This window comes from Anoplophora glabripennis, unplaced genomic scaffold (assembly GCF_000390285.2).
Source record: "Anoplophora glabripennis isolate ALB-LARVAE unplaced genomic scaffold, Agla_2.0 scaffold510, whole genome shotgun sequence".
Taxonomy (NCBI): domain Eukaryota; kingdom Metazoa; phylum Arthropoda; class Insecta; order Coleoptera; family Cerambycidae; genus Anoplophora; species Anoplophora glabripennis.
In genome coordinates this window covers 263,817-285,175 of record NW_019416728.1, presented here as the reverse complement: position 1 = coordinate 285,175, position 21,359 = coordinate 263,817, and the positions used below count along the sequence as shown (strand labels likewise).

The 21,359-nt window shown below is 40.8% G+C and overlaps 2 protein-coding genes across 2 annotated transcripts in view; one reads left to right on the top strand and one right to left on the bottom strand.

Moving 5' to 3' along the window:
• Positions 1–16,856, top strand: part of LOC108908339 (tetratricopeptide repeat protein 28) — a 36,376-nt gene extending 19,520 nt beyond the window's left edge. Inside the window, exons 3-36 of the mRNA XM_023455325.1 lie at positions 1,172–1,380; positions 1,440–1,659; positions 3,355–3,506; positions 3,589–3,748; positions 4,015–4,260; positions 4,319–4,437; positions 4,502–4,674; positions 4,728–5,009; positions 5,090–5,266; positions 5,325–5,537; positions 5,598–5,786; positions 6,204–6,411; positions 6,465–6,703; positions 6,756–6,956; positions 7,010–7,168; positions 7,259–7,476; positions 7,536–7,728; positions 7,832–8,080; positions 8,136–8,444; positions 8,739–9,070; positions 9,122–9,367; positions 9,426–9,587; positions 9,679–9,869; positions 9,929–10,199; positions 10,262–10,415; positions 13,466–13,616; positions 13,680–13,831; positions 14,498–14,865; positions 15,015–15,191; positions 15,246–15,455; positions 15,509–15,731; positions 15,793–15,984; positions 16,041–16,245; positions 16,308–16,856. Of these exons, the coding sequence (XP_023311093.1) occupies positions 1,172–1,380; positions 1,440–1,659; positions 3,355–3,506; positions 3,589–3,748; positions 4,015–4,260; positions 4,319–4,437; positions 4,502–4,674; positions 4,728–5,009; positions 5,090–5,266; positions 5,325–5,537; positions 5,598–5,786; positions 6,204–6,411; positions 6,465–6,703; positions 6,756–6,956; positions 7,010–7,168; positions 7,259–7,476; positions 7,536–7,728; positions 7,832–8,080; positions 8,136–8,444; positions 8,739–9,070; positions 9,122–9,367; positions 9,426–9,587; positions 9,679–9,869; positions 9,929–10,199; positions 10,262–10,415; positions 13,466–13,616; positions 13,680–13,831; positions 14,498–14,865; positions 15,015–15,191; positions 15,246–15,455; positions 15,509–15,731; positions 15,793–15,984; positions 16,041–16,245; positions 16,308–16,527 (7,170 nt within the window). The 3' untranslated portion in view covers positions 16,528–16,856. The remainder of the gene's footprint in view (positions 1–1,171; positions 1,381–1,439; positions 1,660–3,354; positions 3,507–3,588; positions 3,749–4,014; positions 4,261–4,318; positions 4,438–4,501; positions 4,675–4,727; positions 5,010–5,089; positions 5,267–5,324; positions 5,538–5,597; positions 5,787–6,203; positions 6,412–6,464; positions 6,704–6,755; positions 6,957–7,009; positions 7,169–7,258; positions 7,477–7,535; positions 7,729–7,831; positions 8,081–8,135; positions 8,445–8,738; positions 9,071–9,121; positions 9,368–9,425; positions 9,588–9,678; positions 9,870–9,928; positions 10,200–10,261; positions 10,416–13,465; positions 13,617–13,679; positions 13,832–14,497; positions 14,866–15,014; positions 15,192–15,245; positions 15,456–15,508; positions 15,732–15,792; positions 15,985–16,040; positions 16,246–16,307) is intronic.
• Positions 16,857–18,662: 1,806 nt separating this feature from the next.
• The window catches only part of LOC108908352, a 66,880-nt gene continuing 64,183 nt past the window's right edge, over positions 18,663–21,359 (bottom strand). Inside the window, exons 4-6 of the mRNA XM_018712384.1 lie at positions 21,064–21,264; positions 19,888–20,313; positions 18,663–19,716 (exon numbers count right to left, since the gene is read on the bottom strand). Of these exons, the coding sequence (XP_018567900.1) occupies positions 18,935–19,716; positions 19,888–20,313; positions 21,064–21,264 (1,409 nt within the window). The 3' untranslated portion in view covers positions 18,663–18,934. The remainder of the gene's footprint in view (positions 19,717–19,887; positions 20,314–21,063; positions 21,265–21,359) is intronic.

Below are 21,359 nucleotides of genomic sequence, written 5' to 3'. Positions count from 1 at the left end.
AATTTTTTTTTCGATAAAATTTTTTCCTTTTAAAAAATATGTCTAAAAAACCCCATTCATTTACTAACTTTTTGATCTCTTCAAGTTTCTTCGAAATGTTAAGGATTTATGACCAAAAAAAATAAATGTATTGTAATGTATTTTTAAAAAGATGAGCTGTTTAACGCGAGTGTATTTTGCCGAAAGATCTAGTGGCCTACACCCTGTATAAATAAAGTAAATTGCAGAAGGAATACGTTTAATTTTTTTCCCGTCAAGTCATTAATTTTAATACCGATTTTTTTTTCTCAAAAATCAAGACAATCATTTTATTTCGATTGTAACTTCATTAGTTTTCATGCTAACGACTTCTACCACCACTCAATTTAAAGGTCTTTTCAAGAACTTTAATAAGTGTTGTTATATAAGTTTTCCTTGAAAAACCTTTATAGGACGTTGAATGTTTCGATTATAGCTATTTTCGAAATTGACTTCAACTTCTGGGAGTCATAACTCGGGTTCTATACCATCTACAAAAATAAGAAAAGCAATCTCTTGTTGTTATTCTGTTATTTAATTACCTTCATTTTTGCTAATGATCATTTTTTTGATAAAACTCGTAGTTTTTGAGATATTCGCGAAAAATGGCTCAAAAACATTCATTTTTTTAGGGCTAAAAACGAACAAGTTTGGGCACAAATTACTCAAAAAGTATCGACTGTACAAAAAATTCTTATAGAACATTTTTTGCTTAGAATTCTTTCCTCTATCGAATCGTGAGGTTATTTTTAATAAAAAATTCCCACCCTCCAGAAGAGGTGGCGTTCACCCCTAGGGTAAAAGCACACATCGGCACTACATAACTTTTGTTTGTTGGGCTATTCCCTAGCTACAGTTCAAATTTCACGTCAATCCATTCCATCCGAAAAAATTGGTAGCCAAAATGTTTCAGTGAACTATAAGTACTTCCTACACTGGTAAACACCCGTTTTATGGAAAATTGAAAATGGCATATTTCTTGATGAAACAGTTTTAAGGACCTTCCAAAAACTGCTGTATTATTAATGACTATTTTTAATGCTCGCAAAAATTTAGTTAAAAATTGTTTGAAATAAGTAACTTAAAATAACTGGTGTTTTGGGCGCTTTAGTTTTTCAACTATTTTTTTTAATGTTCCAACTGTTCTTGCCAGGTACGCCAGTCGAACGCCGCCTGCCAGAGTGGCGACTTCGCCACCGCTGTGGCCCTCTATACAGACGCCCTCCAGTTGGACCCCACCAACCATATCCTGTACTCCAACAGGTCGGCGGCGAAACTGAAGCAGGGACTCTTCTCGCAGGCCCTCCAGGATGCCGTCACCGCCAGGGAGCTGTGCCCCACCTGGCCCAAGGCCTACTACAGGTAAAGCTCACCCTGGAAGTAACGTATAAGAGATCGTTACTTATTGATTCCGATTTTAGGCAGGGCGTGGCGCTGCAATGCCTGGGCCGGCACGGGGACGCCTTGGCCGCCTTCAGTCAAGGCCTGGCGCAGGATCCCACCTCCCAGCAGCTGCTGTCGGGCCTGGTGGAGGCCTCCGTCAAGTCCCCGCTGCGGCACAACCTGGAGCCCACTTTCCAGCAGCTGGAGGTTATGAAGCTGGACCAGAGCCCCTTCGTGCTCATATCCGTGGTGGGGCAGGTAGGAACGAAGTTTATTTTATTTTTTTGGAGGTCTAATAACTAATAATGTGCTTTTTACTATGTTTCTCGTTCCTAGTGAATTATGTGTTCTTATGTTGGCACCTAAAAGTTACCAAAGTGAACTTATTAACTAAAGATTCTTGTAAATCAGATATTCCTACAAATTAATTTTAATTTTTTGAATTGTTCAGTCAATAAACTATTACATTCGCCAGATGGAAGTATTATTTTCGCAAGGGAAACAAAATATTTTCTATATTGGTTCGATTTGGTGTTATTTTTAGGGAATTTTTTGTTAATCATTACCATCTGTGTAAGTTTGGTTGCATAACATTCACCGAACAATATTGCGACCATGATTTGAATATACAAAACTCAACATAGTTGCTTATTTTTGCAAGGGAAACAAAATATTTGTTATGCTGGTATGATTTGGGGTTATTTCTAGGGATTTTTTTGCTAATCATTGCCATCGATGTAAGTATGTTTGCATAACATTCATTGAACGATTTTAAAACCATGATCTGAATATATATAACTCAACATAGTTACTTATTTTTGCAAGGGAAACAAAATATTCGCTATGCTCGTATGATTTGGGGTTATTTCTAGGGATTTTTTTGCTAATCATTGCCATCGATGTAAGTTGTTTGCATAACATTCATTGAACGATATTAAAACCATGATTTAAATATACAAAACTGCACTTGGTTGCTTATTTTTGAAAGGGAAACAAAATATTTGCTATGGTGTTATTATTTGGGGTTATTTCTAGGAATTTTTTGCTAATAATTGCCATCGATGTAAGTATTCATTGAACGATATTAAAACCATGATCTGAATATATATAACTCGACATAGTTGCTTATTTTTGCAAGGGAAACAAAATATTCGCTATGCTGATATGATTTGGCGTTGTTTCTAGGGATTCTTCTGCTAATCATTACAATCGATGTAAGGTTCGTTGCATTAACATTCACTGAACAATATTAAAACCATAATTTGAATATACAAAACTGAACGTAGTTGCTTATTTTTGCAAGGGAAACAAAATATTTGCTATGCTGGTATGATTTGGGGTTATTTCTAGGGATTTTTCTGCTAATCATTACAATCGATGTAAGTTTCGTTGCATAACATTCATTGAACAATATTAAGTCCATGATTTGAACATAGTTGCTTATTTTTGCAAGGGAAACAAAATATTTGCTATGCTGCTATGATGTGGGGTTATTTGTAGGGATTTTTTTGCTAATCATTGCCATCGATGTAAGTTTCGTTGCATAACATTCATTGAACAATATTAAGACCATGATTTGAATATACAAAACTCAACATAGTTGCTTATTTTTGTAAGGGAAACAAAATATTTGCTATGCTGGTATGATTTGGGGTTATTTCTAGGGAATTTTTTGCTAATCATTACCATCGGCGTAAGTTTGGTTGCATATCTTCCCCTGAGCATTATTAAGAACATGATTTGAATATACAGAACTCATAAAGTAGTTGCTTAATCTCTCACCATGCGACAGTACATATATTTTTCTAAACATTACTACAGTTGTAAACCTGACCTTTAAACATTGTAATATCACCTGCCCAGATCATTTTTTTGCTTTCTAAAGTGAACTATTTTTATAATTTGTTACTTTTTAAAATAACATGTCACAGTTCAAGTGAATAACGCTTTTAGGAACTACTAGCTGCCGGTCTGTACCACTCCGCAGTCACAGTCCTAGAGTCGGCTTTGAGGATAGGATCGTGTTCCCTTAAATTAAGGGGCTCCGTCTTCAGCGCCCTCAGTTCCGCGCACTGGGCTCTAAACCAATTGGACAAAGCAATCGGGTAAGACTGGCAACTGGAAATTTAGTATCTGTCCCTATCGTCCTGCAAAATAATCCTTAACGACATTTGATCGTCTTTCCAGGTACATGCAACAAGATCTGGCCATAGCAAAGAGCCTAGGGGACACCGCCGGGGAATGCAGGGCTCACGGGAATCTGGGTTCAGCTTACTTCAGCCAGGGCTCCTACAAAGAAGCCCTCACGGCCCACAGGTACCAGCTGGTGCTTGCCATGAAGTGCAAAGTAAGCATCTTAAAGCGTTTCGTACGTAAAACCCAGTAAAAATAAATACTCGAGACTTCATGTGCATGATGTTTTACGAATAATGAGAAAAATTTTAAGGAAACATTAATAATCAAATGTACAGATATTTTTGGTGCATTTGAACTACCGAACTGCAAGGGAGGTTTCCTAGCAGTCGAGGACCTATGGGACATTTGAACTACTGTTGGAAAAAATTCACTTGAAAGTGTATCCCACGTATTTTATTCATATAAACGTTTTTATAGGACACCCAAGCAGCGGCAGCAGCTCTAACGTCGCTCGGTCACGTCTACACGGCTATCGGTGACTATCCTAACGCTTTGGCCTCGCACAAACAGTGCGTGCAACTCGTCAAGCAAATGGGCGACCGTTTACAGGAGGCTAGAGAGATCGGCAACGTAGGAGCGGTGTATTTAGCCATGGGCGACTTTGATTCGGCTGTAGATTGCCACACGCAGCACTTGAGGATAGCCAGGCGACTAGGCAACCAGGTAAACGCGATTTTTTATAGATTAAATGTAAACGTTTGTAAAAATGTCTCTTTTTTAGGTGGAAGAAGCCAGGGCGTACAGCAACTTGGGCTCCAGTCACCACTACAAGAGGAATTTCGCCCAAGCGATCGTTTACCATGAAAAAGTATTGAGATTAGCTCAGGCCATCGGCGACAAGTAAGTAACAGCTTTATTTTTGCGTCGAGAAGCTTTGTTGCATTGTTGTTTTGTATGATTTTAGATCTGTAGAGGCTCGTGCCTATGCCGGCCTCGGTCACGCGTGTAGATGCGCCGGAGACTACGTCCAAGCGAAACAGTGGCACGAGAGACAACTAGACGTCGCTCTAGCCACTAGGGACAAAGTTGGGGAAGGTAGAGCTTGCTCTAACTTGGGAATCGTATACCAACTACTCGGTAAGTCGCCTGTTTCGCCAGACCTGAACCCTGTATAAAAATTTTTCTTCAAGGTGAATACGACGCTGCCCTCAAGCTACACCAAGCTCACTTAGCCATAGCCAGGAATCTACAAGACAGAGCGGGGATGGGTAGGGCGTATGGCAATATCGGTAACGCCTATTCTGCGGCTGGGTTCTACGAGTCGGCCATCAAGTACCACAAGCAAGAGTTGACCATCAGTAAGGAAGTGCACGACAGGAGTTCCGAGGCTAGCACGCACGGGAACTTGGCCGTGGCGTATCAAGCGCTCGGGGCGCACGATATGGCGCTTTTACACTACAGGGCACACTTAGGTAAAAACTTTTATTAATCATTTTGCCTTGATGCCCGAGAAAATCATAATTTTGATGTATTAAAAACAATTTCTTTTCAGGTATAGCAAGGGAGTTAAAGGATACAGCGGGGGAGGCTTGCGCCTTGTTGAATTTAGCGAACTGCCTGAGTTCCAGGTCCGAGTTTGCCGAAGCCATTCCTTACTACGAGCAATACCTTATGTTGTCACAGGAACTCGCCGATGTGGAAGGAGAAGCCAAGGCTTGCCATTTCTTAGGTACGAAGAGAGATATTCCAATGTAGTCGTTGTTAAATTTACAATTTTCCTGTCACAGGCTACGCTCACTACTGCATCGGCAACTATAGGGAAGCCGTGCGCTACTACGACCAAGACCTGGCCTTGGCCAAGGACCTACAAGATAAAATGAACATGGGAAGGGCCTACTGCAACCTGGGCCTGGCTCACTTGGCCTTAGGCCAACTGGAGACGTCCCTGGAGTGCCAGAAATACTTCCTGGCTATAGCTCACATGACCAACAACTTGGCGGGTAAGAGGAGACGGTTAAAACTTACTCGTCCCTTTAGGTTGAGCTGATTGTTGGTTTTAGGGAAATTCAGAGCGCTCGGCAACATAGGCGACGTCCTGATCAAGATGGAGGAGACCGAGGAGGCTGTGAAAATGTATCATAGGCAGTTGGCGCTGGCGAGGAGTAACAGGGACCGAGGCATGGAAGCTGCCGCTTGCGGAGCGCTCGGTATAGCTCACAGGCTGCTGAAACGGTTAGATAAGGCTCTGGGTAAGTCACAAAAGACATTTTGTTTTGAGGTTTGGCAGAATGCCCCACGCCAAAACAAATTGTTATTTAAGCAAGCTTTATGTTTAAATCTTAGTGAAATACTTTATATTCTTTCCTGAAATAGTATTTATGTTATAATATACATAGTTATTTTAAAAAACTGTTTCTTTGTTCAAAAATTAACCACGTTGGGCGCCAAATAACGGGATTTAGTCAAATATTTAAAATTTATTTGCAGAAATGCTAAAAACTAATTCCTTTGTCCCAAATTTCACTGGAAAAGGCCCCACGTTGGGCGCCAAATGACAGAAAGTGCATTATTTCTGTTATTAAGTTCTTTATTTAAGTTCTACTTAAATATTTACTTACAGAAACTGTTCTTTATGTTGTAGTTTATAATATTAATGTCACTTTAAGGTTATCACACTCAAGAACTGACCTTACGTCAGGAAATGTCCGAGCTGTCTGGCGAGTGCCGAGCCCACGGCCACTTGGGAGCCGTCCACATGGCCCTGGGTAACTACACTCACGCCGTCAAGTGCTATCAAGAGCAACTAGAGAGAGCCCAGGAACTCCAAGACTGCGCCGTGGAGGCTCAGGCTTACGGAAACCTAGGGATCGCAAGGTAAACGAATTAATCTGACGAAACGTTCGATACTCTACTTGCGTCGTTCTTAGACTGAACATGGCTCACTACGAAGACGCCATCGGATATTTCGAGCAACAACTTGCCACGTTAGAAAGACTGAGTTCTCCCACCGCTCAATTGGACAGGGGGCGAGCTTTTGGTAGCCTAGGAGACTGCTACGATGCTTTGGGTGATCCAGAGGAAGCTGCCAAGTGCCACGAGCAATATCTTGCCATATCATTGAAGCTTAAAAGCGCCAGGGATCAGGAGAGGGCCTACAGAGGTTTAGGTAACTTTAGTATTTACCCGCTTGACACTCTTCCTATTCTAAAACGTTTTAGGTCAGTCTCAGCGTTCTTTAGGGAACCTCCAACAGGCGCTTGTGTGTTTGGAGAAAAGACTGGTGGTTTCGCATGAACTGGGCAACCCGGAAGCCAAAGCTGCTGCTTACGGGGAACTAGGACAGCTTCACGCCACTTTAGGAAACTTGGAGCAGGCGGTCTCTTGTTTAGACCACCAGAAAGGCATTGCTAGGGATTTGAGTAAGCGTTACGTCAAAGAACGTCTATGAAATTCACAAACGATTGTTTTACAGATGACAAAGTGATGGAATCGGATGCGTTGTGCGGTTTGGGCACCGTTTACCATCAAATGGGAGAATTTTCGACAGCATTGAGATATCACCAGAACGACTTAGAAATCGCCGAACAACTGGGCATGCCGACGCTTCAAAGCAGAGCTTGCGGAAATTTAGGTAGGTCGCGACAATTTGAGGTTAGGTGGAGGAGTAAATGGTGTGGTTGGGTGGGTGCCTTTTTGATACAAATGTTTTTATGCTGAATAGGTTCAGTGTACGAAGCCCTGGGCAACCTTGACCAAGCGGTACACTACCAGGAACAACACCTGTCCATAGCGGCGAGCACCAACGACCAGTTAGCGAAAACAGTGGCGTACAGCGCCTTGGGTAGAGTCCACCAACTCTTGGGCAACCGTACGCAAGCCGTGGCGTATCTGACGCAAGGGCTGTGCATAGCCGAAGCCCTGGGGAGGCGGGATGAGGAGGTAAACTGTCGATTTGAAGGTATATCGTTATTTTATGAAGCACATCCGTCGATTTGCAGGCCAAGATAAGGAATAGGTTGGGGCTCGCTCTGTGGGCCAACGGAGACCTAGAGGGCGCTCAGAAGCAACTGGAAGCGGCCACGCATCTCTTGGAAAACATCAGGAGGGAAGCCAGGAACACGCCGGATTACAAACTTTCTTTATTCGAATTGCAGTCGTCCAGTTACCAAGTCTTACAAAAAGTTTTGGTTTGTAAGTAAAATTACGTTAAAACAAATACGCTCAGATTTGACCTTGATTTCAAGTTTCAAGGTCAATTTAAAATGGAATATATTGTTTGTGACATGTTTTCCAGGTCTGAATCGTTCCGACGAGGCTCTCCTGGTGGCCGAAAGGGGGCGTAACAGGGCCTTCGTCGACCTGCTCCTAGAACGACAGGGCATGACCGAGTCCAAATCGAAGACGAAGACGCACCGACTGGAAGACTTCGGCTTAAACACGCTCGACCACCTCAAAGACATAGTCAACAGGCAGAGGGCCTCGGTGCTGTATTACAGCGTAGCCGCCGGTTTCCTCTACGCGTGGCTGATAATGCCCACGAAAGGTGAGGAAATACCTCTCGGTTATCGGAAACGGAAGTCTAAACTTTAAATTTTCAGGCATCGTCAAGTTCCACTCGGTTCCCCTGGTCGAATCCGCCGAGGACGGTAACTGCGACAACTCCGATCCCGTGCCATCCGGAACCGGTCTCCTGGAGAAGCTGGTCACTTCCGTCAGGGACAGCCTGGGCTTGGAGTTGTCGCCATGTACCACCATAGCCGAGGATCAGTATTCCGAGGATACGATATCGGAGAGAACTGGGTTCTTGAGGATGGTCAATCGTCAGCACATGATGAACTCGAGCAACTATTCGTTGAGCTCGTTGTTCTCTCTCGGAAGCGTCGGGGGCTCGGTGGCGTCTCTTCAAGGTAATTAAAAAGACATTTTAACTGATGGTATTGCAGGAAACGATCACTGAGAGCTACATGACTCTTCCAACATTGAATTACGCTCGCAATAACCAGTGAATACCTAAGATCGTTTTTAAGGAGCATTAAAAGATACAGCACTACTAGTTTTTATTTTGTGTTGCTTCATAGACCTACAGATTAGTAGGTCATTTTGCTAGTAGGCTCTGGTTACCAGTGACATGTAAGATTTGACATATACTTTATAGGTTATATCTCACCAGCAATTAAAAAAACTTCACTTTCGTGTTCCAGGCAGCACCAGATCGAGCGCTAGCGCTCAGGGGTCGACCAGGGTCTCGAGACGGCAAACGTGGAAAGGACCCAGTTGCCTACACGCGTTGTACACGTTGCTTTTACAACCGTTCGAGGAATTCCTGCCGTCGAAAACGTCGAGTAAGGACAACGCCAGCCGTAGGGAACTCATCTTGGTGCTGGAGGGCGACTTGTATTTGGTGCCGTTCCCCGTGTTGCGGTCCTCGAACGAGAATTCCGAGTACCTCTGCGAGAGGTTCTCGCTGCTGGTGGTGCCGAATCTGTCGACGTTGAGGTCGGGCAGGACGAGGAAGCAGGATCAGGACCAGGCGGTACGAAATTTGACATTATTTATGTACGATTGTTTTTATTGAAAGATACAGGTGAGGAGCCTGATCGTGGGCAACCCGAAGCTCCCGAGCGCCGTGACGGATCACTGGGGCTGGAAAGACATCCCCCAGGCCGAACAGGAAGCCACCATGGTGGCGGAGCTGCTGCAGAGTCAGGTCTTGGTGGGCAGTCTAGCGACGAAGGAGCAAGTCTTGAACCAGATCCAAGAGGCGGAGTGCGTACACTTTGCGACGCATGTGTCGTGGAAGTTGTCTTCGTTGGTCCTCAGCCCCGCCGAGGTACTTTATAAAAGTTACCGTTAACGTTTAATCGTTTATCTTTTTGTTGTATTTTAAGGTGCTGGATCAGAGCCAGTCGAAGAGGTTGTACATTACGGACAACACGGAAGAAGACGAGGGTAACGAAGTGTCTACGACGGCAGAACTCCCGCCTTTGTCGGAGTTTTTGTTGAGCGCCGCCGACATTCTGTCGTTACGATTGTCCGCTAGGCTTGTAGTGGTAAGTTCTATTTTCAAAACTCGCCAATGCCGTAACTTCACGAAAAATGAAGATTCTTGCATCTATCATTTGTTTTGTTCGTTTTTCTTAGGTGAGTTCATCCCACACGAGGGACCAACAAGGCTGGGCGACCTCCGACGGTCTAGTAGCCCTGGTACGCGCCCTGCTGGCCGCCGGGGCCCAAGCGGTACTCGTTTCGCTCTGGCCGGTACCCGACACCGCTACAAAGATCCTCCTCAGGGCGTTCTACTCCGCCATGCTGCAAGGAACCAGAGCTGCGAGGTAACGATATCACTCGATAATAATTTTCTTTTAATCACCCGACGTTTTCCGTTCCTCAGGGCTCTGGCGGAGGCCATGCAGACCGTACAGCACACTAAGCATTTCGCCCATCCGGCCAACTGGGCCGGTTTCGTCCTGGTGGGTCTCAACGTGCGTCTTTCCAATAAAGTTGCGCTAATGGGACAGGCGTTGTGCGAGCTCCTGCAGGTGCCGGACAAGTGCAGGGACGCGTTGCGGGTGACGCTGCACCTGGTGGAGAAGAGCCTGCAGAGGATACATCGCGGGCAGAAGAACGCCATGTACACCACGCAGAAGTCGATTGAGAATAAGGTGAGTTTATGGAATATTTCTAGCGTTTGGAGCAAATCTTTTAATTGATTACGTCCCACCAGGTTGGATCTGTGACGGGTTGGAGGGAGCTCTTGATGTCCGTTGGATTCAGATTCGAGCCGGCGTCCAACGGCATACCCAGCAGCGTGTTCTTCCCCCAATCCGACCCAGAAGAAAGGCTGACTCAGTGCTCGGCTAGTTTGCAGGCTTTATTAGGTAAACTCTAACTAACTCTAATGCACTGCGGCAGATTCTAGTTTAAAAAATAATACCAAAGTAAATTTTAACCTCAAAATAAAGAAAGCCCTAATAGTCCAGACGGTATCTGTTTCAAAGAGTCCATATTTGGGTGAATCGTATATCCACGGAGATTTTTGGCTTTTTGGCTTTAAAATATCACTAAATATGAAAATTTTTCTATGCGCATAAAAAAAACATGGGGCTTAATTTTTGGCGGCACAAAATGTTAAAAGAAATTCGAAAAATGTCATATTTTTCTTCCTATTTAATTATGTATCTTTTCAAGAGTTGATTTTAGGTGAGAATGGAAGAGGAAAAAAATGTTTGTAATAAAATTTTACAAAATATGACTAGTTACAAATCGAATGAATCATGATTATTATTGTAAAAATCGAAAAAATCGTCAAAAATGGGGTTAAAAACATTACTTTTTAGGGAATTTTTTTGGGGTCCTTAAGTTGGGTATAGGACCTTCATACTTGGCTCAAGAAAACTTCATGTTATGTAGAATCATCAAACAAAATTTAATCAAAATCGGTTAGATAGATTTTGAATAATAATTTTGCAATCTAGATTTTGAAAAATAATTGCAAATTTTCAAAATTTTGCACAGCAAAAACCAAGGTCCTTAGATACTTGAAAATTTAATCACATATAGAAGGGCTCTCAAGCTTTCAAACGCTTTTTGAAAAATTTGAATCCGTCGATTAGGAGAGCTCTGGCGCTTGTTTAAACATTGGTCAAATTTTTGTACTATAATTTTGTATTTTTGTAATATAATGAGTTAATTTCTCATTTGCTTATATTTTAAACAGTAAATAATATTTGAGTTATACTTTAATCACAAAAGAAATAATGATTAAATTAATAATTAATTAATTAATTAATTAATTACTAATTTTCGACATATTTTGAAAATAATTGTTGTTTAAACAATTTTAGAATATTTAAATAAATTTGTTTTTGATCTTTGATAAACAGTATATAAGTTTATGCACTTACCTTTGATACAATAAAAAAATAAAGTTGATAATTAAAGGAAGTTTAAAGATAAATAATTATCGGACTGTTGAAAGACCAATAATTATTAACGATAGGCATTTGAAAATACGCTAATTGTTTTTTTTTAAATCGCGAGACATCGATTTAAAAAAAATCATCAAAATCGGACCTCTAGAAGCTGAGATATTAAAAATTTTTAAGCGCGTCGCGGTTTTGAACTCGCCGATTCAATTTCGAGCAGGCCGAAGCGGCCGCGCTCTCTGCTTCCCCCACCACCACCACCCGTACGATTTTCTTGAATTTCTCGCTTGCATAAATAACTTTAAACGCATTTTAAAGTAGGTTGCCAATGAAGAAAAGTATTGTAAACTTAGACCTGGTAAGTACTCGGAATACCAAAGGTTTTTCGAAAAATTAGCACGGATGTCCCAGTACATTTAGTGTAAATGACGGTTAATTTTGATCGGCTATAACTACGTAACTAATTGACCAATCGATCTGTTTTTTTTTTAAAGAAGCCTCTTTCCAATAACTTTTAAAACTTGCTTTAAAAAATTTGATTTGATTGAATATTGACAAAGTTATTCTAATTGTTTATAAGTACAAAAATTCGACCAATGTTTAAACAAGCGNAAAAATTTGATTTGATTGAATATTGACAAAGTTATTCTAATTGTTTATAAGTACAAAAATTCGACCAATGTTGAAACAAGCGCCAGAGCTCTCCTAACAGACGGATTCGAATTTTTCAAAAAGCATTTGAAAGCTTGAGAGCCCTTCTATATGTGAATAAATTTTTCAAGTATCTAATAGCCTTGGTTTTTGCTGTGCACAATTTTGAAAATTTGCAATTTTTTTTTGAAAATCTGGATTGCAAAATTATTATGCAAAATCTATAGAACCGATTTTGATGAAATTTGGTGTGATGATTCTGCATAACATGAAGTTTTATTGAGTTTTATGAAGGTCCTATATCCAACTTAAAGACCCCAAAAAAATTCGCTAAAAGGTAATGTTTTTTGACCCCATTTTTGACAATTTTTTCGATTTTTACAATAATCATGATTCATTTGATTTGTAACTAGTCATATTTTGTATAATTTAATTAGAAATATTTTTTTCCTCATTTGAAAGCCAAAAAGCCAAAAATCTCCGTGGATATACGATTCACCCAAACCAAAACAGATACCGCCTAGTCTATAAACGAATAAATTAATTTTGCCAAGTCAGAAAGTATCACAATTTAAAATTTAACTTTTTAAAATACGAATCTGTTGTAAAAGGCAAAATAATAAATTTAACGGTTTTTTTGAGTCTAGTGGCCCCTATTTGTATTTGAAATAAAAATCATGTCATTTGATATGATCAAATCGGGTAATTAGAATACAGGGGCAGTTAATTAGTACAAAATATGTTTCGTCAACAACCTGTCAACTTAGGTTGTCGTAGTCTTCCCATCTACATGGATACAACAGTACTTTTCTGGTTTTCGTAGTAAAGATATACTTTTTAACTACAGGACTTTAAAAAATGGGTGTAAAAAATAAAAAGTGTTTTGATTTTGTGTAAATATATTTTAAATAAAATTTACCTACGACCAGTACTGTAAATACTTAAAAACACACCGTCTGCGATCAATGTAAGACTCCTATTACGTACGGTAAAGAAATCACACAGGTTTGTATTGACCGTTGCTAGGTGGTTGCTAGGAAAACTGTACGATTTTTTTACCAAGCTGTGCGATTTTAATACCGTACGAGGTAATAGGAATATTGCATTGATCGCAGACGGTGTGTTTTTAAGTATTTAAAATAGTGGTCGTAGGTAAAGTATAGTACGTAATACGTGGTGTAATGCAATTACGCACTCATAGAATTACGCACTCGTCGCTACGTGGCTTCGTGCGTAACTTTTCCATTCGTGCGTAAAATGCTTTTTACAACACTTATTACGTAATATACTATTACACATGCCCCTAAACTCCAAGTTGTAAATTCTTTATTTTAGTGTACTTTATCTTCTAGGTCTGACGAGTACGTCCATCCACGCCCTTTGCAAACTAACGTCCAACCCCGACGTTGCCGATGACATAATAGCCGTCATCCAATCGGCGCTCTCTCAGTTTACTTCCAAGGGACTGGACAGCGACAGCGTAGACGTAGCCTTGAACGTCAGGTAATTCATCCACGAAATAATTTAAAACGTGAAATAGAAGTAACGAAACGTTTCTTAATCCAGGTTATGGAGGGTGCCGGGTTGTCACGAACTACTGGCTTCGCTCGGTTTCGACTTGACGGACGTGGGGCAGGATAAAGTTACTCTAAGGACCGGGAAACAAGCGAACAGGAGGAACATCCAGTTCACGCTCCAAGCTTTGCTAGCATTATTCGGTAAGTTTTAATTTTTTACAGGAATAAGCTTACGTAGGCTAAACCTAAGAGAGCTCTATAGCAAATACACAACCAACGACACACTTTTACAGATTTTATTACACAGTTTGTCTAAATATGAATTAATGCACAAATTACAGACTTTCCTCCATTCTGACCCAGATTTTTTATAATATGAAGTATGTAATTTGCCGTTTTTGAACAAGCGGCATCGTGAATTACAAATTTCTTTACACCAAAGAGCAATTTCAGTTTCAAATTAAGTCCATTTTATAGAAAATCTGCGTCCGAATGGAGAAAAGTCTCTTATTTGTGCATTAATTCATATTTAGATAAATTGTGCTACAAAATCTATAAAAATGTATTGCTGGTTGGCTATTTGCTGTCGAGCTCTCTTAAGTATATTTATTAAACTGACGTAGTTGTAAAGGAAAACGGTATGGCTGCGCCGATTCGTTGCACACATAAATCTAGGAGCAATCTTGCACACACGAGTAATGAGCATCAGCTCCTTGCACCCGCGAGAATTACGTAGACAAAGATGAGTGATCCAGATATAAAATTGTTGTCCTATATCACTTTTATTCATCTCTGTTTGAATATTTAGTTCCTCAGATGGATTATCTTTAAAAACACCTTGTATTCTTTTATCAACTTTCCCCGTAGACACGCAAGAAGCCCCGAAGAGCCTTACCATCGACTCCTCGAGTAGCCTAGAGTCGCTCGCCTCGGTCGACAACGACTTCTCACACTCGGACAATGAGCTAAACATGTGTCCCACCCCCAAACCGTCCACTAAGTCCATGCCGCGGGTCCCGCCTCCCTTCTCGCGGACCGTCTTACCCAACAAGAGACTAGGTGGTGCTTTTACATCGTACGTAAGGAAGAGAGGCGAACCGGACGGTCGTACGGCCAATCCAACCGACACCAAAGCGGTTTCGGACAACAAGACGAGGAAGAACGGTACGCTGGCCAGGCCCGGAGGTGGGGAGTCGGACGCAGCATTCACCCCCAGCCCGCCGGTGGTTTTACAGGTAATGACTTTTGAACTTGAATTTTTTAAGCTTCACAGCGTTTTTGCACGTTTTTTGTTGAGCAACGAGCGAATATACCTCGTAAATGGGTAGTTGCGTCAATGATTTGTATCGTTTACCGTTTGGTATGTATTGTGTAATACGTATAGCCTGAAAATCAGACCATAGCGCTGTCCCTGGCCCACCAGACGAGGATAAGGAACCTCTACTCGCAGAACGACGGCAAGAACGACAACATCCGACCCGATAGTTCGAGTTCCACCAGTTCCGCCACCGATTGGGATAACGGACATGCCACGGTGCTTAGGAGACAGACACAGAACCAGGTAGGTTCACGAACGAGTCGTCGTTTTAAAACGTAACGACTTTTTTACGTTTAGGTGCCTCCTTTGCCGCCGCCACGTACCAAGCCGTTGGTGGACCTGCCCCTGTACAACAACTTACCCGCCGGGATGTTCGAGAACAGCTCCGACAGCGAACTGGAGAAGATGGAGGCGAAACTGTTCAATTCCAACAGCAGGAGCAAGATTTCGTACAAAAAATCGAGGAATCCTATGTGCACTTTAGACAGGCTCAGCGTTAGAACCGAGGTAAGCGAAATTTGCGTTAAACGTTGACAAAATTACTTCCGATACTTTTCTAGGTGACACCGTCACAGAATCTTCATCCCGCGCCACCACAAAGCCGCAAGCCCATCACCTTGCCGAGCGAAGAGACTTTGCCTACCAACGAACGGCTGTTATACTTCTCTCCAAACGACACAGATGCCGCTTCCAATCTGGCATCGATCGCCTCCACCTCCGACAAGGATGAGTCCAGTCAAGACCTCAGCAAGAGCGACGGCAAATCGAGCAGCGCATCTACTAGTAAGTCGACAATGATTTGCGTCAGAAATTCTTTCTAATGTCACGTCGTACACTTTTCCAGCGCTTCACGACACTATCCTAGCTACACAACTGAGACACATCAACAGGGAGCTGACGCCTACCATATCGGAAGTTTACCACGAACGAAACATCGGACTAGGACTAGCACCACCTCTTTCCAAGTTGTTGTTGAACCAATCCACACAATCGGCACCCAAAACTGACAATTCGGTCCTAGAAAAAATAACGCTAGGTAAGAACATACCGTCATCGCTATAACAGTGGCATGTTTCTGTCTTTCTCGTTTAGGAATATTAGACGACGAGGACATCAACAGCGAGCTGAAGGGGGCGCAGTGCCAGAGGTGCAAACCCGACGCTTGCGGCTGCAAGTCCAAGTCCAGCAAGCCGTGGTTGTCGGAGAACGCCAGCGCCCTACAGCAGATCCAGAGCTCCGACCTTACCACCGCCGATATCCTGGAGAGGGAGGTGAAGAACAAGAAGGGCCTGATAAGGTAAGGAACGAGCGGGCCGGACGAAGATTTTCCAGTAAGACAGTACAGTTGTGATTTCGCAGGTCCGAACAGAGGCAGAAGGAGGAGTCGGACCCGAAAAGGCTCTCCCCCTTTTCAGAAATGTCACGTAGAGACGAAGGGGACGGTCGCAGTATAGCCGACTCCTACTCCTCCAGCTACAAGAATCAGTTCCTGACGTACCATCCTGCCGACAAGAAAGGGAACAAGCCCAGCGCCAAGGTCAGGACCATACCTTCGCAGAGGAGGAATATTCAGAATTAGAAGGAGAACCGAATATTTCCAATGGTACATTTGAACTACCAAAGTGAAAAAATTGAGGACCTACGGAACGTTTGAACTACTGCAGTTTAGAAAGTAGGTCTAAAAGAGTGATATTGATAATTGCGGACACTTTAGATTATATCGATGTACTTTGACTGAGGTTTTATGTATTTTATAAGGTAATTTAGTTGTTTTAAAAAGGAAATTCGAAATGTATATTCGTCTCGATGAAAAAGCTTTAATCTGGCCATTATAGTGAACTGTTCAAAGTAAATTTACGGTCTTGTATTTTGTATATTCATTATTTATTTTTGTATTTTTCTGTGTGTGTAGGAAAGTAATTTTAATTAAATATTTCTAAAAAACACAATGGGTTTTATTCTACAATATGTTCAATTTGTGATGCAAAATATCAAGAATTAAGACCTTGTGAATATGGCAAGAAAGACACCAATAATACTGATATTATTCCTTTGTAGAGAAATATTCAGAATAAGAGAATCAAATATCAAATGAACAGGTTGGTACATTTGAACTACTGAAGTGTAATTTCTACGACCTACGGGATATGTGAACTACTGCTGCTTAGAAAGCTAAGAAGCAATGTCGATAACTGGCCACTTTGATATGTTGACTATTTGATTGAGGTTTTATGTATTTTATAAGGTAATTTATTATTTTTTTTAAAGAAATTCAAAATGTATATTTGTCTAAATGAAAAAAATTTAAACTGACCATAATAACGAATTGTTTAAATTAAATTTATTGTCTTCACAGAAGGGCATTCAGAAGTAGAAAGAAAATCAAATTGAGGACCTACAGGATATTTGAACTACTGCTTCATAGTAGGTCTAAAAATGATACAAATCCAACGTCGGTATTATTCCTTTGCAGAGAAATGTTCAGAATTAGAAAGAAAAGCTCATTTTCCCAATTGATACACACCAACTACTGAAATGTACAAACTACTGCTACATACTAGTAGGTCTAAGAACTGATATCGATAAGAGTGGACACTTTTTGAGTATATTGATCTAACCTGACTGAGGTTTTATGTATTTTATGGTAAATTTAGTTGTTTAAAAAAAATTTATTCGAAATGTATATTCATCTAAAAGAAAAACTTTAGTCTAGCCAACTGTACAAAGTATTTTAATATATCATACTCCTTATATTCATTATTTTATGTATGTCAGTGTATGTAGCAAAGTAATTTTAAATAAATATTTCTACTAAACGTAAAAAGTTTTATTTTATGATACAAAACACCAAGAATTAGACTTTATGTTTATGTAACAAGAAAGGTAACAAACCCGACTTCAAAGTTAGAACCATGCCATGTCAAAGGAGGAATATTCAGAATTAGAATGCCAAATCTTCACAGCACTAGGATTGGTACATTTAAACTACCGAAATCTTACAATCGACGACCTACGGGGCATTTGAACTACTTGAAAAGTAGATCTATGGAAAAATATCATAAACTGGACGCTTTTTGAACTTATTGATGTAATCTGTTGAGGTTTTATGTATTTTATAAGGTAATTTAGTGGTTTTAAAAATAAATTCGCAATATGTATTGATCTAAATGAAAAAGCTTCAATCTGGTCATTATAGTGAACTGTTCAAACTAAATGTATGAACTTATGTTTTGCGTTCATTATTTGTTTTTTATATTTTTCAGTGTACGTAAGAAAATAACTTTATATATATGTTTTTTATAAACACTAAAAATTAAGAACTTGTATATGATAAGAAAGGTAACAAACCAAGCCCCAGAATATTCAGAATTAGAAAGTAGAATCTTTACAGAACTAGGATTGGTACATTTAAACTACTAAGTTAAGTGTAAAAATCGACGACCTACGGGACATTTGAACTACTGCTTCTTGGAAAGTAGTTCAATGAAAACTGTACACACTTTTTAAGTATATTCGAGTAATTTGATTGGATTTATGTATTTTATAAGAAAATTTAGTCGTTTTAAAGGAAAATTGGAAATGTATTTGTGGAAATGAGAAAAACTATTAGTTTAATTTATGATACAAAATTCCTAGAATTCCAAATAAGGCTTTGTAATATTGTACATATCCGGGTATAAAGAAAGATGGGTTTTTCTTTTTTGAGCCTTAATTTTAATGAAATCGTCACATAATGTACAAATCATGGTAATTTTAAGACATATCTACAGGGATAGCAACTTATATACAGTTGGTAATCTTTGTGTGGTATAAATACAAAATATTTACAAACTATGCCCTACTATTTACAGCAATGTATAATTAATGAGTATTTTATAATGAAAAGAAAAAATCTCCACATACGTTAACGATTACGTGAGCCGTAACAGATAAACTTCATCTAGGACTGCCGTGACGACAAATGACAGGCACTGTCGCCGATTGTTTTAAATATACTCCGATATAAACACTTTTTTCAAATCGGGCACGCTCCCGATGCACTTATTCTGTCCGTTGACGTCCTTTTTATCCCCTAAGTAATAATTGTACTTTGTCCCGTCTTCTATATACACCGTACTGGAATTAGAATTCGGCAGATACTCCACGGACTTGATTTTGGGCCGGAAATTCGACCGCTCCAACTTAGATTCGACGTTAAACAAATTCTGTTTCCTCGACTTCCTATCTTCTAACGTGGCGTACGAGTTGGATCTCTGCAAGGTGGATTTATCCCCCACGCCGTTGTTATTCCTCGAATCCACGCTTTCTATTTCTATAAACGCCTGGAAATTCTCCAAAGACCTCTTCGAATTGGACCTGGTTATCCTGAAATTCTTGTCCAGGTCCGTGAAGGAGCTGTTCCTCGACGACAGGTGATCGCTTTGCTTGAACGACGACAGTTCCGATCTGCTATTGCCGAGATAGCTGTCGCGGAGACTGATCCTGGCGTCTATCGAGGGTATGTCGACGGCCAGCCGTTCCTTGCTCTGAAAGAACTCGAAATCGCAGTTCGCTTCGGTGGTGATGGAGTAGCAGCTCTTGGAGCTCATGGAGTCGAAGTTGTCGTTGGGAAGGGCCGTGTTGGGGTCCGTGAGGTAGTCCTCGTCCGAGCTGGAGTAACCGTTCTGGATGTTGACCTCTACTTTGGTGCAGTAGCTGCGGCGTTTTTGTTTGAGGCGAGGTTCCAGCTGGAGGGCCACTTTCTGGGTGGGCAAGCGCGGTATGTTCCCTGGAAGACACACATTTTAATATAACAATATTGCAGAGAAATAATCAGAATTCAAGGGAATATCTTTGGCACCTTTGAACTACTCAAGTATAAAAATCGAGGACCTACGGTACCTTTGAACTACCACTGCTTAGAAGAATTCTATTAACTTTTCATTGTACTTTTACTCACCTAGCTCCCTAACCTGCAGATCGTTCAAACTATCTTCGCTCCTACTCAACCTCATCTTGTTCAGCCTCACCAAATTCCTCGAGTTCTTCATTATGTGATTGTTGGAGCTTCCGTTCAAGTTCAGGTCCGAGTTCCTGTAGAAACAAGGCCTGTTCTGCATTTCCGACAGGTAAGTGAGGGACTCCTGGCTTTGACTGACCCTCACCGGCAGCACGTTCTTGGTGATTATGAGGTTCTTGTTGTGCTGGAGCAAATTCAGCTGCTTGTTGATGTACTGGGGGCTCAGGTGGTGCAGGTTGGAGTGACTGGGACAGAGGTCGGCCTCGCAGTTGCTGCAGGAGGGGTATTTCGGAGGGTTGTCCTGACGGTTGATGTGTGACGAGTGCAGGGCTACGTTAGAGGACTGTTTTTCTTGCTGTTTCACACCTGAGAAAATTTTGTTATACTTAACACAAATATCACATTATTTTTTACATGGTGTCAAAATTAATGTATTTAATCATGACTAAAAATAGGAGAAAAAGTGTATATGTGAGTAAAGAGATGCTTCCTAAGGGGGCTCGTTAAAAGTGAGCCCTATGTAGTTGATCTTTCTAGATATCTGCAAAACTGCTTGCGATAACACAAGGAAATTTGGAAGACATGCTTCCTAAGAGGGCTCATTAAAAGGGAGCCTTTTGAAATTGTTCCTTCTAGAAGCCTGCAAAACCGCTTGAGATAACACAACGAAATTTGGAACCGAGTATTACTGTTATGTTTGTAACCTAAAGGTTACAGAATAATTTCTAAATTTCAGTCAACAATGTTACGGTTACCGTCAATAAATTTTCATATACAGCTTCACTACTTCACCATCAATTCGAATGATTTATAATTTAAAGCAGATATTTTTGTAGCATATAAAATTATTTTTAAGAGATGTTACTCCCAAATGATTATAACCCATCCTAATGGTTCAACAACACAATTTTGTACCATTTTATTCAAAACCTAACAGTAATATCTAGTTCAGGATATAATTATTTTATCTTAAACAGTTTTGGGCATATCTGAACAAAACAATTTTCCAGGGCTCACTTAGATGTAGCCTTCTCAGTCAAAATCAGTACAAGATATTCAGTAAAACTTTGGAATTATAACTAGGAGAGCCCAATAATTTCAGAATCTATAGTTTACCTCCTCTTTGGTCTTTGTTTCTCCTGTAGTTGTGAATCACGGGCAGTCTGCCATCTATGCTGGTGTACAGGGAACCGTTCGTGATGGGAAAACGGTGTTCTACGGCTTGAAAAGGCCTGACATTGCGATCGGGTCCGCAGATCTCTAGACTCTGAGGTTGGCTGGTGGATCCGAAGGGTCGAAACTTTCCGTCAAGGCCGACTAGAAACGAAATTACGAAATATTTTGATAGTGGATCTAGAGAGCGGATTTACGTCCAACATTTCAATGGCGACTTGATTTTGAGGGTAATATGA